This window comes from Chiloscyllium punctatum, chromosome 23 (assembly GCF_047496795.1).
Source record: "Chiloscyllium punctatum isolate Juve2018m chromosome 23, sChiPun1.3, whole genome shotgun sequence".
Taxonomy (NCBI): Eukaryota; Metazoa; Chordata; class Chondrichthyes; order Orectolobiformes; family Hemiscylliidae; genus Chiloscyllium; species Chiloscyllium punctatum.
Window position 1 is genome coordinate 86,713,885 of NC_092761.1, and position 13,456 is coordinate 86,727,340.

The 13,456-nt window shown below is 38.9% G+C and overlaps 1 protein-coding gene across 2 annotated transcripts in view; it reads right to left on the reverse strand.

Annotated features, from left to right (window-relative positions):
- Positions 1-637: 637 nt before the first annotated feature.
- The window catches only part of gkup (glucuronokinase with putative uridyl pyrophosphorylase), a 54,547-nt gene continuing 41,728 nt past the window's right edge, over positions 638-13,456 (reverse strand). For both annotated transcript variants that reach the window (XM_072593376.1, XM_072593377.1), the window contains exons 18-23: positions 12,397-12,510; positions 10,159-10,216; positions 7,990-8,058; positions 6,157-6,220; positions 5,214-5,285; positions 638-4,438 (exon numbers count right to left, since the gene is read on the reverse strand). In XM_072593376.1, the coding sequence (XP_072449477.1) occupies positions 4,370-4,438; positions 5,214-5,285; positions 6,157-6,220; positions 7,990-8,058; positions 10,159-10,216; positions 12,397-12,510 (446 nt within the window). In that variant the 3' untranslated portion in view covers positions 638-4,369. The remainder of the gene's footprint in view (positions 4,439-5,213; positions 5,286-6,156; positions 6,221-7,989; positions 8,059-10,158; positions 10,217-12,396; positions 12,511-13,456) is intronic.

The window sequence follows — 13,456 nt, forward strand, 5'->3', positions numbered from 1 at the left end:
ACCAGCCTGCCAAGAGGTACGTCATCAAATGCCTTACTAAAACCCATGTAAACAACATCCATAGCCCTTCCCTCATCAATCATTCTGGTCACCTTCTCAATCAAATTGTTGGGGCATGACCTTCCCGCACAAACTCATGCTGCCTATCACTAACAAAGTCCATTCACTTCTAAATGTGAACAAATCCTGTCTCTCAGTATTTTCTCCAACGGCATCCACATCATTTACATGTCATTAACTGGATTATCTCTGAATCCCTTCTTAAACAGAATCAACATTGGCCATTCTCCTATCCTCTGGAACCTCACCTGAGGCCAAAAAGGATGCAAAACTATTTGTTAAAGCCCCAGCTATTTCCTTCCTTGCCTCCCAGAGTATCCTGGGACAGATCCTGCCTGGCTCGAGGGATATGTCTACCTTAATTTATTTCTAGACACCCAACACTTCCTCCTTCATTATACTGACCTGCCCAAATATATTCACATGCCTGTTCCCCTAACCTTAACAACCCTCACGTCCCTCTCTTTGGTGAATAGAGGTTATGGTTATTAAAATCTGAGATAAGAGACAAGACAGCTTTTTGATGTAGAAAATGTTTCAATGTTATTAATTCATTCAATTAAAAAATATACTTAAATCCATCATAGAAAAACACATACATCTATCATCAATCTCAACATAATTGTATCAATAAAATGATTGATAAGACATCAGGTACCATAAACTAAAGATGTGCAATTTTCTATATATTACATTGTTAAGGCAGTGTATGATCAATATGCATCTAACATCACAGTATATTGATTCATTATAAGAGCTTATTTATACGTGTAAAAACTCAACTCATTGGGGACAGATTTTGACATTCGGGTAATTGTTTATTCCATGACAAAGAGAGAGTGATGATTTTGCTACTTGAACCCATCAGATAAACGGCCAGGCCTGGTTGTGTGGGCAGTGTAGCTTGATGTAGTAAAACGTGAAAATCAGGTTAGTATTTCAACCAGCCAAGCCAGTTGCTTCAAGACTCTGTAACTGTGTTTGTGATCTCTGTAGCAGCAACAATCTCTGTGATAAATCAGAAAGTCCGGGTTGCCACATACATAATGAAATGATAGGAGAAACTTCCAAAAATCTACTATCCTGGATAACATATATTTGATATCCTGACTGCAATCTGAATTTAGAAATTGGATTGTTCACCCCCATCCCCTGCCGCCACTTGAATTAATGGTAATAGTCCAGGCTTGTTCCATAGGAGGCAACTAATGAACATTTCTTGCCATGAAAGGTTACAATAAGCTTGCAGCTGAATTCACAAGTTAATCAACACCGATTTATTTTTTGATGCACTAAAAGTATTGCAGCAATTATTAGTCTCAAAGAATGAATGGAACAGCCCATCAAATTTAAAGGCAGAAGATGTCAAAGCCTTCTCAGACCATAAGACCACTCTCTTATCAGAGAGAGATGACTGATGGAGGTTTAACCTAAGGGCCATGCCTCAGACAAGGGCAGAAGGTGAGTCCTTTATAGTTACTTCAGCCAGTGTGGGAATTGAACTTCATACTCTTGTCATTATTCTACAATACAAGCTAGCTGTCCAGCCAACTGAGCTAATAGATCAAATTTACTTTCACTATTAGTCATACAGATGACTTGAAGCAGTTTACAATCTTTGCCACTGATTTCTAAATGGTATTAGCCTGGATTTACATTTATACTAGCTGTGGGACAGTCAGGATTCACCTTTACTGTACAGTAAATGAGATAACAATTTCTTGTGTTTACACATTTGCAAATCCAGAACACAGACATCCAGAAGCTGCTTTCAGAAATGTCAACCTACCAGAAGATGAACTATGGCAATTGTTAATGGGAGTGACACTAAGGTAACCCAACGGCATGAGGTTGGAGTACTTCCATGCTACCTCCTGACTAAGGATGCCAGAAAAAGTCAAGGCTGGTGTAATCAGGGTTAACAAAAATAATTTTTAATTACATAATTGTGATAATTGCTCCAAATTCATTACTCTGGCTTGAAAATATCATTTTACAAATGTGAAATTTTATTTCTTCTGAAATTTATTAGTGCTTTTCTTTTACTTTTTCTGTCTGTCTCTTTGATCTCTCCTCCTAAATTCCACCAGTCTTCCCTAACGTTTATTTCACTTTCTTTATATGTAATTTAAATCCAACTTTTACCTCCTCCACCCCAATGACCTCAAAATCAGAGAGATATTGATAGATTAGGTAAGTGGGCAAAAAGTAGACAAATGGAGTATAATGCGGGAAAATGTAAGTTGTTCAATTTGGAAGGAAGGACAAAAAAAAGGGGTGGCTTAGTGGTTAGCACTGCTGCCTCACAGCACCAGAGACCCAGGTTCAATTTCTGTCTTGGGTGACTGTCTGTGTGGAGTTTGCATATTCTCCCTGTGTTGGTGTGGGTTTCCTCTGGGTGCTCTGGTTTCCTCTCACAATCCAAAGATGTGCAGGTTAGGTGAATTGGTCATGCTAAATTGCCCATAGTCAGGGGTAAATAACAGGATTAGGTCTGGGTGGGTTACTGTTTGGAGGATCGATGTGAAATTGTTGGACTGAAGGGCCTGTTCCCATACTGTAGGGGATCTAATCTAAAAAAAACCAGAATATTATTTAAATTGAGAAAGCTGTAACACAAAAGGCCCTGGGGACAATGATGCACGAAACACAGAAAGCTAGCATCCAGGAGCAGCAGGTAATCAGGCTAATGAAATGTTGACACTTAATTCAAGGGTGTTGGAGTTTAAGACTAGAGACGTCTTATTGCAATAATCTACAAGGTGCTGGTGAGACCACATCTGGAGCACTGTGGGCAGTTTCGGTCTCCTTAAGGTAAGATATCATTTCCTTGGAGACAGTTCAGAGTAGGTTCACCACAATGATCCCTGGTATGGAGGGACTGTCTTATGAGCAAAGGCTAAACAGGTTAGGACTCCACTCACTGGAGTTTAGAAGATTGAGAGGTGATCTCATTGTAACAAAGCAGATTCTTAAGGGGCTTGACAGGGTAAATGCTGAGAGGATATGTCCCCTCACGGGAGAGTCGAGGACCAGAGAACATCGTCTCACAATAAAGGGGAGCCGATTTAAGACTGAGATAAGGAAGAATTTCTTTTCAGAGGGGTGAGAGTTTTTGGAACTCTTTGCCACAGACAACTGTGGGGGCAGAGTCTTTGTATACTTAAGGCTGAGATAGATTCTTGATCAGCAGGGGAGTCAAGGATTATTGGGAAAGGGTACACGAAAGAGGATGTGTGGAATTTCAAATCAGCCATGATCCAATTGAATGGTGGAGTAGGTTGAAGGGTTGAATGGCATCCAACGAGCAGCGAAATCATCTGCTGTGCTCTTCCAGCACCACTAATCCAGTATTTGGTTTTCAGCATCTGCAGTCATTGTTTTTACCTTGAAGGGTCGAATGGCCTGCTGTTGTTTCTAGTTCTTATATCTTAATCTTCCTTCAACTCTGTGTAACTCATTATACTATCTTGGGAAAAAGGGGTGCATCTTAACACTACCTGGACATTGAGTCATACAGCACAGAAACAGACCCTTCGGCCCAACCAGTCCCAAGCATAATCCCAATCTAAACTAGTCTCACCTGCATGCTCCTGGCCCATATCCTTCCAAAACTTTCCTATTCATGTACTTTTGTTCTGAAATAATTGTCTGTTTTAGGATTATAAGCAGGAGTTACTCAGAATCAGTAAAATGGATGTCAGAAGCTTAATTTGGAAACAAATATTTCCCATTGTTCTAGAACTAGATACAATTCAGAGAGCATGGTAGTTGGATACAAATAACAATTCATGGCTGTCATTTATCCACTGGGCTCAAATGATATTTGTCAACCATTTTGTCAACCAGTTGATAATGTTATTTAATATGCATTAGATCTCTTTGTCACTTCCTTTTATGTATCCATTTGTGTATGTTTCAGTAATATATTTAAAATTTGAGACATTATATAATGCATGTCTTAAACTCATTAGATTGGTGGATATTCACCGATGTTTATGAATTTGGAGAACTGTCCATTAGTTTCAGTCAGAGATCCAATGGTCTTACCATGTTTGTAACATCTCTCAATCATCCGAACATCATTTCACATCAGCATCAAGTAGCTGAGCTTTTGTTCTTTGCAAGACAAGGTATCCTCGAAACTAATAATGTTGAAACAAATTGTACCGTGGTAGTAGTTTTCTTCATTTTTCTTTCCAATTCAAGTCTAAGTGAATCACTTTACTATTACATTTTTCATTTCAACCTATTTTCCTACTGATATAGCTCCTTTACAATTAATACGTTCAAAAAACTTTCATGAAACTCAAGGCCCATATGGAACAACATCACAGATAACAAACCCAGCTTCCTGGAATGCTTTCTTTAACTCAACCTTGAAAGAAAATGGAAGAACATGTCAGCAATACATCAAATTCAATTCAAGCAAATCTTAAGTAAAGCAGACTAACAATAAACAGAAAACAGCTAACTCAGAGTTTGCCGCAAAACTAACATGGTCAATGGTTGTGCCTGTTAGTCTCATTGACATTAAAATGTCCTTTTTATCCTTTCATGGGATGTGGGTATCACTGGTGCGGTCAGCATTTGTTGCTCATCCCAAATTGGCCTTGAGAAAGTACTGGTGAGCTGCCTTTGTTAACCACTACAGTCCATGTGATATAGGCACACTCATAAACTCAAGGAGTTCTAGTCAACAGCGAGGTAACATTGCTATAATTGTAAGACTGGATGGTATATAACATGAAGGAAATTTTGAAAATGGCAGTGTTCCACACATCTGATGTTCTTGTTCTTCTTAATGGTAGAGGATACAGCTATGAAAGTTCTGTCGAAGGACCCATCCATTTTGTGGATGGTATACGCTGTTGCCACTGGAGCTGAGATAACTGAACTCCAACAAACACAACCATCTTCCTTTGGTGACTTCAAGCAGTGGAGAGTTTCCTCTCAGATTCACACTGAACTCAATTTCTGTAGAGATACTTGATGCCAGAATTAGTCAAATGTTGACTTGATGTCAACATCCTAATGTGGGAACACATGCTTGCTTCTGAACGATTCTCAAAAGGATTTTGGTTAATTTCTTTTCTAACTCACAACTCCTGCAACTGACCTACTTTAATACAGAAAGAATTATTTCGACCTACCAAGTTGTCAGGATCTAGGCAGAGACCAATCACTGCTCCTCCACTGCCAGGAAGCTTTACTGCTGAGCCAAACTGCCAAAGTAACAGACAGATAGTAAAGCATTTTCTTTCTGTAAATACTGGACCATACATTAAATTTTGACAGTGCAGTGTACAAACTGAAAACTATCAATTTAACAGAACATAGTCATTTGGTTAATTAAATCAAAAGTAAATTTTGCAACTTAAAATTTTAACCAAGAATCCTGGTGTTCTTAAAATTTTAATTGCTCCAATGTCATACTGGAATCAATTTTGTTAGAGGTGACTTGCATTAAGTTTTGTTAACTATTCTGAAACAATACTTTATTGCTGTTTACCATGTGACCAGAAGGCAGTCTGAAAGCAAAGTTACAGTAGTTTATGTGATAAGTCACAGTTTATTAAGCAGGTTTTCCATTTTTAATTCTTCTGTCACATTTTAAATTCCATCTCCTTTCATTTCCCTTAAACAGACAGTCCCCAGGACATGAATGGATTCCACTCCTGAGTACAGTCATAAGTTGATTTGTACATAATTCAGAACATAATACAATGCAGTATAAAACAGCCATTTGTAAATATGAGTAATAATTCACATATCGGATCTTTACACTTTTGTTAATACGGGATCTCGTTCGAAAGTACGAGTGTTTGTAAGTTGAATGTTTGCAAACTGGGGACTGCCTGTACCGTCGTTTTTTGACAAATTAAACTACAATTAACTAAAATGTAAGGGAAATGTGCCACCACATGACAATGGAACCTTTAATTTCAATTGAATATAATGCATTTGTGACTACATTGTCAGTTGTCATGCATGATAATGTACTTTATTTAAATATTTTACTACACCTAAATCCATTATCATACTTAATGCAAATATAGATTGTATTAGCCAGAAATATAACAGTTTTGAAGAAACCTGTCTGCCTAGTTCCACCATTCTCAAATTTCCTTGGCCCAGACAAGCATCTGTGTATATAGACCTGTAACAACAGAAAATATTTAATACAGACACTCAGAAAATATAAGTTTTATTATTTAATCACTTAAGAACATTTTATTTCCCAATCAAATTTAACCATGGAACAAACATTCTGTCTCCAAAATACTCAGTATTATGTCAGTTTCTCTTTCCTTTCCTAAGAGCTAAACTAATTGCTCAGCAGGTCCTGTCAGTGAAAGTGAAAAGTATTGTACCAGGTGATAGGTGTGTATGGTCCAAAAATGATTTTCCTGACGGTTTTCCCATAAAGTCTGTGGGCAGTTCATGTGGTGTTCAAATGCAGCTGCCAAACATGAGACAGCAGACCAGAAACTTGTTCTCTTAGGAATTGTGAGCATGTAATCATGACATACCCGACCGGATTTCAACAACTTGCTGAATGGTGTCATATAACGTAAACCTAGGGTTGTTCTTTTCTGTATTATGGGACACTCTATGACTACAGGACATAGTCTCAGAATATAGGGGTGTCAATTTAAGACTGAAATTAGGTGGAATTTTCTCACATAGTGAATTGTGAATATGTGGAACTCCTTGCCACAGAGAGCTATGTGGGCAGGGTCCTTGTGTATGTTGAAGACTGAGATCGATAGATTATTGGTCAGTAGGGGAATTAAGGGTTATGGGGAAAGGGCAGGAAAGTAGATATGAGGAATTTTGGATCAGCCATAATCCTATTGAATGTCAGAGCAGGGGCCGAATGGCCTATCCCTGTTCCTATTTCTTATGGTTTAATGTATGTTTGTTGAACCATACTTTTTAATGTTTAATATACCATATAATTCAACAAAATGCAAAATTTAAATCAAATTCAATGGATAGCACAAGCCATTTAATGTGAAAGTAGTAATATAACACAGAGTAATTTTAACGTAACTCACAATGCAGAAAACACACAGGATATGATGGATAGTCAGTTTTGTATCTTGCCCAATATTGCTTCCTGTTAACTTCAACTTGATTTGATTAATTATTGTCACATGTACCTAGGTATGGTGCAAAGTTTTGTTTTCCGTGTATTAGAGGCAGGCCATACTATACAAAGTGCATTAGAGTAATAGAACAGAGCAAAGAATACAATGTTATGGCTGCAGAGAAGGTGCACAAAAATGGAGATCAACATGAAATTTAAAATTTGAGAGGTCCATTCAGAAGTCTATTGACAGTGGGGAATAAGTTGTTCTTGAATCTGTTGGTATGCTGTATACAAACTGCCCGATGGAAGAGGATGAAAGAGAATATCAACCAGGTTGGGAGGGGTCTTTGATCACGTTAAATCACAATGTGTGTAAGACCAGCATTGTACTTAACCCCTCAGTTTTCTAGTGAATGGTTTATGTTTATATTGCTTCTACAGACTGAGAGAATTCTCAGTTTAGACCTAAAATTAGATATCTTCCTTTCATGATCTGTGACTTCAGCTCTTTATAAAGTCATTTGAAGCCAGCTGAACAGTATTAGTTTAAATTAATATCTGTCAAAGCCAGATTTAAACACAAGAACAGAAATCGCGAGAAAGGTTCAGCAGCTATGCCAGCATCTATGGAGAGAACGCAAAAGTTAATGTTTCAGGTTCAGTGACCCTTCTTCAGAACTAAAGAAGGGTCATTGGACCAGAAATGTTAACTCTGCTTTCTGTCCACATTCGCTGCCAGAACTGCTGAGATTTTCCAACTACTTCTGTTTTTGTTTCTGATTTCTAACATCTGTACTTCATTGACATTTTTAACAAAAAACACGAGATCTTACCTTCGTAGTTCAAAATTTTTGTTCATCAGCTCAGAAAGTTGACTCCAATTCCTAGACTCTATGGCTATCCTGTGCAAAGGAGAAAAGGGATCCTGTTGACTGACAAAGGTGTGCCTTTTCTATAAACAAAGTAATACAGGTTTTCTATAGGTTTTAGCAACTTTATTTTTTTAGCTCTGTCACAAAACTGTGATGTCAAAAGTGGAGGAAGAAATCATTTTCAGACTTTACCAAGTAAAATGGAAATGGTAGATTCAGCACTGTGCATTTACTGGTATCTTTCATACAGAAATGAACTTTGTAGAGGAATACAAATAGCTAGGAAATAAATAGCAAGCCAAGGAAAAGAGAATGCTTTTAAAGATAGAGACAGGAGAGGAGGGGTGGAGGCATTTAAAGGGTTTCATACAGCTCCAAAAAATGTGCAAAAAAGAGGTACATAAGAGTTTGAAAGGCAATGGAGGTACAAGAGGGGATTTGGGAAAAATATGGAAAGATAAAGTAGGGTAAGTCAATGAAGGGTCTTGAAGTTTTTTTTTCTACATTAAAGGCATTATATCAATCCACACTGGGATTTATGTCAACTCTTTGAGAAATGTATACTTTGGTAGGACAGTAAATTTTGTTTTAACTGGCACCTTATCAACCAGCACTATTGATAAACTGACAAAAGAATGGCATGGTGACTCAGTGATTAGCCCTCTGCCTCACAGCAATAGGGACCTGTGGTCAATTCCAGGTTTCGGCTGACTGTCTGTGTGGAGGTTGCACATTCACCCCATGTCTGTGTGTGTTTCCTGCGGGTGCTCCGGTTTCCTCTCACAATCCAAAGATGTACAAGTTAGATGAATTGGCCATGCTAAATTGCCCGTAGTGTTGAGGAATGTATAGCTTAATTACATTTACCCCTGACTAATGCAGAGTAATAGGAAATGGGTCTAGGTAGGATATTCTTTGGAGGATCAATGTGAATTTGTTGGGCCAAATGGCTGTTTCCACACTGGAGGGGTTCCATGAAACATTATCCACCATAATGCGTTAATGCCGTAAATAAAATATAACAATAATAATGTGCACCCCCTGCATTATGCTTCTATGTGTTTCTACATTGATTTTAGGAAGGATGCTGATGTCTCAAAGCTTTGCTTGTTTACTGCGATATGCGTACCTCTTGATTATCTGGTATATTCGATCAACTGGAACGTACCTGGTCCAATAGGTGTTGATAAATAAAAGGTTTGCTGTAATTAACTTTTGAGTATCTTGTCCACTTATTAGAAAAAGTTCCAGTAGAAATGGCAATCTCCATTGATGACAATTTATCTCTTGCTCTCTCTCGCTCTCTTTCTCTCACCCTCTCTCTGCCCTTTCAGACTATTTTGTTATATCAGAAATTGGCCAATGAATATATAGATGTACTGTACGACCACATATTTTTCTACAAGGAGAAGAGGTGCATTTTCTTTGGCATTTCCCGTTGAGTATGCAACTTCCGTGCCCCAAGTCAAAAGCAGCACCATCCTTATTATCAATCCTGTAAAAGGTAAACTGTCATCTCATGTTGCTGTATTTCTCTACACAAGCAATGAGGGAAAGGATTATACAGCCACACAGGAATTTGGAGTAACCAGGTCAGCCATGATATTGAATGCCAGAGCAGAATTGAGGGGCTGAATGGCCTACTTCTGCTCCCAATTCATACTGTTGACCTGCTAGCCCTTGCCTCAATGTTATTCCAATTTCATCAATGCATAAAGTTTAAATTTGAATAGAATGCACCTTTTTGCTTTTTTTCTTCTTTGTCAATAGTTTTGTGCATGACTGAACACATATTTTAGTGGCAATGCAGTGCTAATATTATTGAAATATTTAGTTTTGCAATACTGGTCTAAAATTTAAAACAATAATATTGGCGATCCAAGATAGTTCCTCTGTAAATATCATGCACTATAAAAAAGCTCTAGAGTTCAATTTTAGCATTAATCTTATCAACATGAGAGGATTGAAAAGTTTCTCTGGAAACTGCTGTTTCTTCCTCTCTTACCATTTAAAGTCCATGGAAGAAAATTCTCCCCAACGCCAGTTCAGTTAACCACAATAAACTATTATGTAGAAAATTTTCATAGATAATTCACCAGAATTATGCAACTTTTCTTAACAGTCACTTACTTAGCCAGATCAGTAAGTTCTGCAAACGTTTTCATTGCTGCCACAACATCAGAATCACCTGAAAATTACAAAATATTTACTATAAATTCCAATTCATTAGCAAAAACAATGTTAAAGATGCCACTGATTATGACATTGACCCAAGTTACCCATCAGCATTGAACTTCAGAATAATGAGGGTTGATGCTCCCAAATTCCTTGAGTATGGCTATGACGAGATGTGATAAGAGATGAAGATATGGACAGCAATAAATGCAATTCTGAATAAGTCATACCAGACTCAAAAAGTCAACTCTGTTTCTCTCTCCATGGATGTTATCAGACCTGCAGTTTCTCCAACATGTGCTGTGATTGTTTGATATGAAAGGCAAATTCTCTTTGCAAGAGAGTATGTGAATAAAAGGGCAAAGAAACGCATTTGGAACTGAAACAGATCTTGTGCACATTAATAGCCCCAGTAAGACAGAACTGAAACTCAAATATCAAAAAGAGAGGATGAAATAAAGAACCAGGGATTTCCTGCAAAATTCAACCAAACCCACAGCAGATGTGGTAGAGTCCCTGAGAAAAAAACGATAAGGAATTCATTTCTGTCCTAAAACAATTAAAGAGGATAGGTCAAAACAGTTTACATTTCACACAGCTATTTCTTAACCAACCTATTCAGAGAAATGCAAAACTTGCGCCCACACCTCCACTCTCACTTCTCTCCAAGGCCCCAAGGGATCCTTCCATATCCATCAGAAATTCACCTGCACCTCCACACACATCATTTACTGCATCTGCTGCACCTGATGTGGCCTCCTCTACATTGGGGAGACAGGCCGCCTACTTGCGGAACGTTTCAGAGAACACCTCTGGGACACCTGGACCAACCAACCCAACCGCCCTGTGGCTGAACACTTCAACTCCCCCTCCCACTCCGCCAAGGACATGCAGGTCCTTGGACTCCTCCATCGCCAGACCATGGCAACACGATGCCTGGAGGAAGAGCGCCTCATCTTCCGCCTAGGAACCCTCCAACCACAAGGGATGAATACAGATTTCTCCAGCTTTCTCATTTCCCCTCCCCCCACCTTTTCTCAGTCCCAACCCTCAGACTCAGCACTGCCTTCCTAACCTGCAATCTTCTTCCCGACCTCTCTGCCCCACCCCCTCTCTGGCCTATCACCCTCACCTTAACCTCCTTCCACCTATCGCATTCCCAACGCCCCTCCCCCAAGTTCCTCCTCCCTACCTTTTATCTTAGCCTGCTTGGCACACCCTCCTCATTCCTGAAGAAGGGCTTATGCCCGAAACGTCGATTCTCCTTCTCCTTTGATGCTGCCTGACCTGCTGCGCTTTTCCAGCAACACATTTTTAAGCTTCCTGGCTCACAGGTAAGACACTACAACATGCCACAAGAATACTCTACTTGAGTGTGGATACACTGCAAGCATTCAGATTGGAGCAGAACATGGTTCTTCAAGTGACAAACTCTATGTATCGAAGGAACCTTACATTATACAAAAGGTGCACTGGTAACTGTTTCATCCTGTCACCATGGGCTTCCAACACTTTCCTCTGTGAGTAAAATGATTTCCCAGATTTCTTCCTTAAATTGTCCCTAAGTTTCTTTTCTCCCATTTCCTCCACTACTACATTTCAAGCATATACCTTTGGTTACAAAGCACTTCAGAATATCCTGAGGTTGTGAAAGGTGCTATGTAAATACAAATCCTTCTTTGCCAATAGTTTGCACAAGGGCCACTGGTTGATGTGATGATAAGTGGAAGTTACATCAAGCCAAGACAGCAGTCGTCTGGCAGATTATACCCTGCCCTTTCTCGTATGTTTGTACAACATGGACATCTAAACTATACTTGAATGTACACAACTGGTGCTCAGCTGGTATTGTTCCTTCCAGAAGAACAATATTTAGCTGGAAATTGTTGCAGGTAACATTCCATACATGGGAATAAATAGCATTAGCACCTGCACTGTACAAAAGTAAAGTTAAACTGGAATTAGGTACCCACTCTGATATATTCACTTCCTTATTTCTGGGTGGAATTAAGATCATGTTCTTTTCTATTTAAAGTCCATTTTCTAATCAACCTGCATTAGAGATGTTATTACACACCTCCAGAACAGGTGGGACTTGAACTCAGATCTCTTAGTCCAGAGGTAGGGACACTACCACTGTACCACAAGAGGGCTCCTTTAGTATGCTTGTACCTAATAAAACAAGTAACAAACCATTGAGCCATCTCTGTCGCACGTTACTATGGATCTTCCCAGAATCACTTGGATCTCCCATATAAGCAAGCCAGAAGTGTGGTGCACAGCTTATATCCATGGGAACATAGCTACCTAAAATACAGAAGAGAAAATAAAATATATTAAGCAACAAGGAAATTTATCTCAACAGACCTGCGATTAGAAGACTAAGGACAGGTGCATGATAATGATTATGTGTCAGATCCAAGTTTCCTTCTATCATAGTGCATTCCTGACTTGGAAAGATATCATCATTCCCTCATCATTGCGGGATATTAGAATAGTCTTATAGCTGCTTCATATCTTCAGTGGTTCAAGTCCAAAAGTCCACCGTCACCTTCTCAAGGGCAAATAAGCCAGGCACAAAGCATTGGTTTTGCCATTAATACTATGACTCAAAAAGAAAGTAAATAAATAATGAATTTATTTTACTTAATAGTAATCTGGAGATTTTAAAGAAAATGACCCCTTTTACTGTGACTGACTGTTCTACCATTGCATTCAACTGCTGTTGCTAGATAAAAGAGGTATGGCATGATATTATAGCATGAAACTCTGGGTGTTATTCTGTGATGGGAGTTGTGTTGTAACAATGGAAGTTATGACGCAGTGACCTGATCTTAAATATGAGTTTTTGATTCACCCGTGAGACCTGGACATTATTGGCTGGACCAGTATTTAGTTCCCTTTGAGAAGATGGGGCAGTCAATTTGCTATTTCCTTTAAAGTTTCGATTAGATTCCCCACAATATGGAAACAGACCATTTGGCACAACAAGTCCATACCAACCCTTAGAAGAGTAACCTACCTAGACCATTTCCCCTACCCTACATTTACCCCTGACTAATGCACCTAATACTATGGGCAATTTAGAACGGCTAATTCACCTAACCTGCATATTTTTCAACTGTGGGAGAAAACTGGAGCGAGTCCACACAGAAACAGAGAGAATGTACAAACTCCAAATAGACAGTCATCCAAGGCAGAATTTGAACCCAGGTCCCTGATGCTGTGAGGTAGAAGGGCTAACCACTGAGCC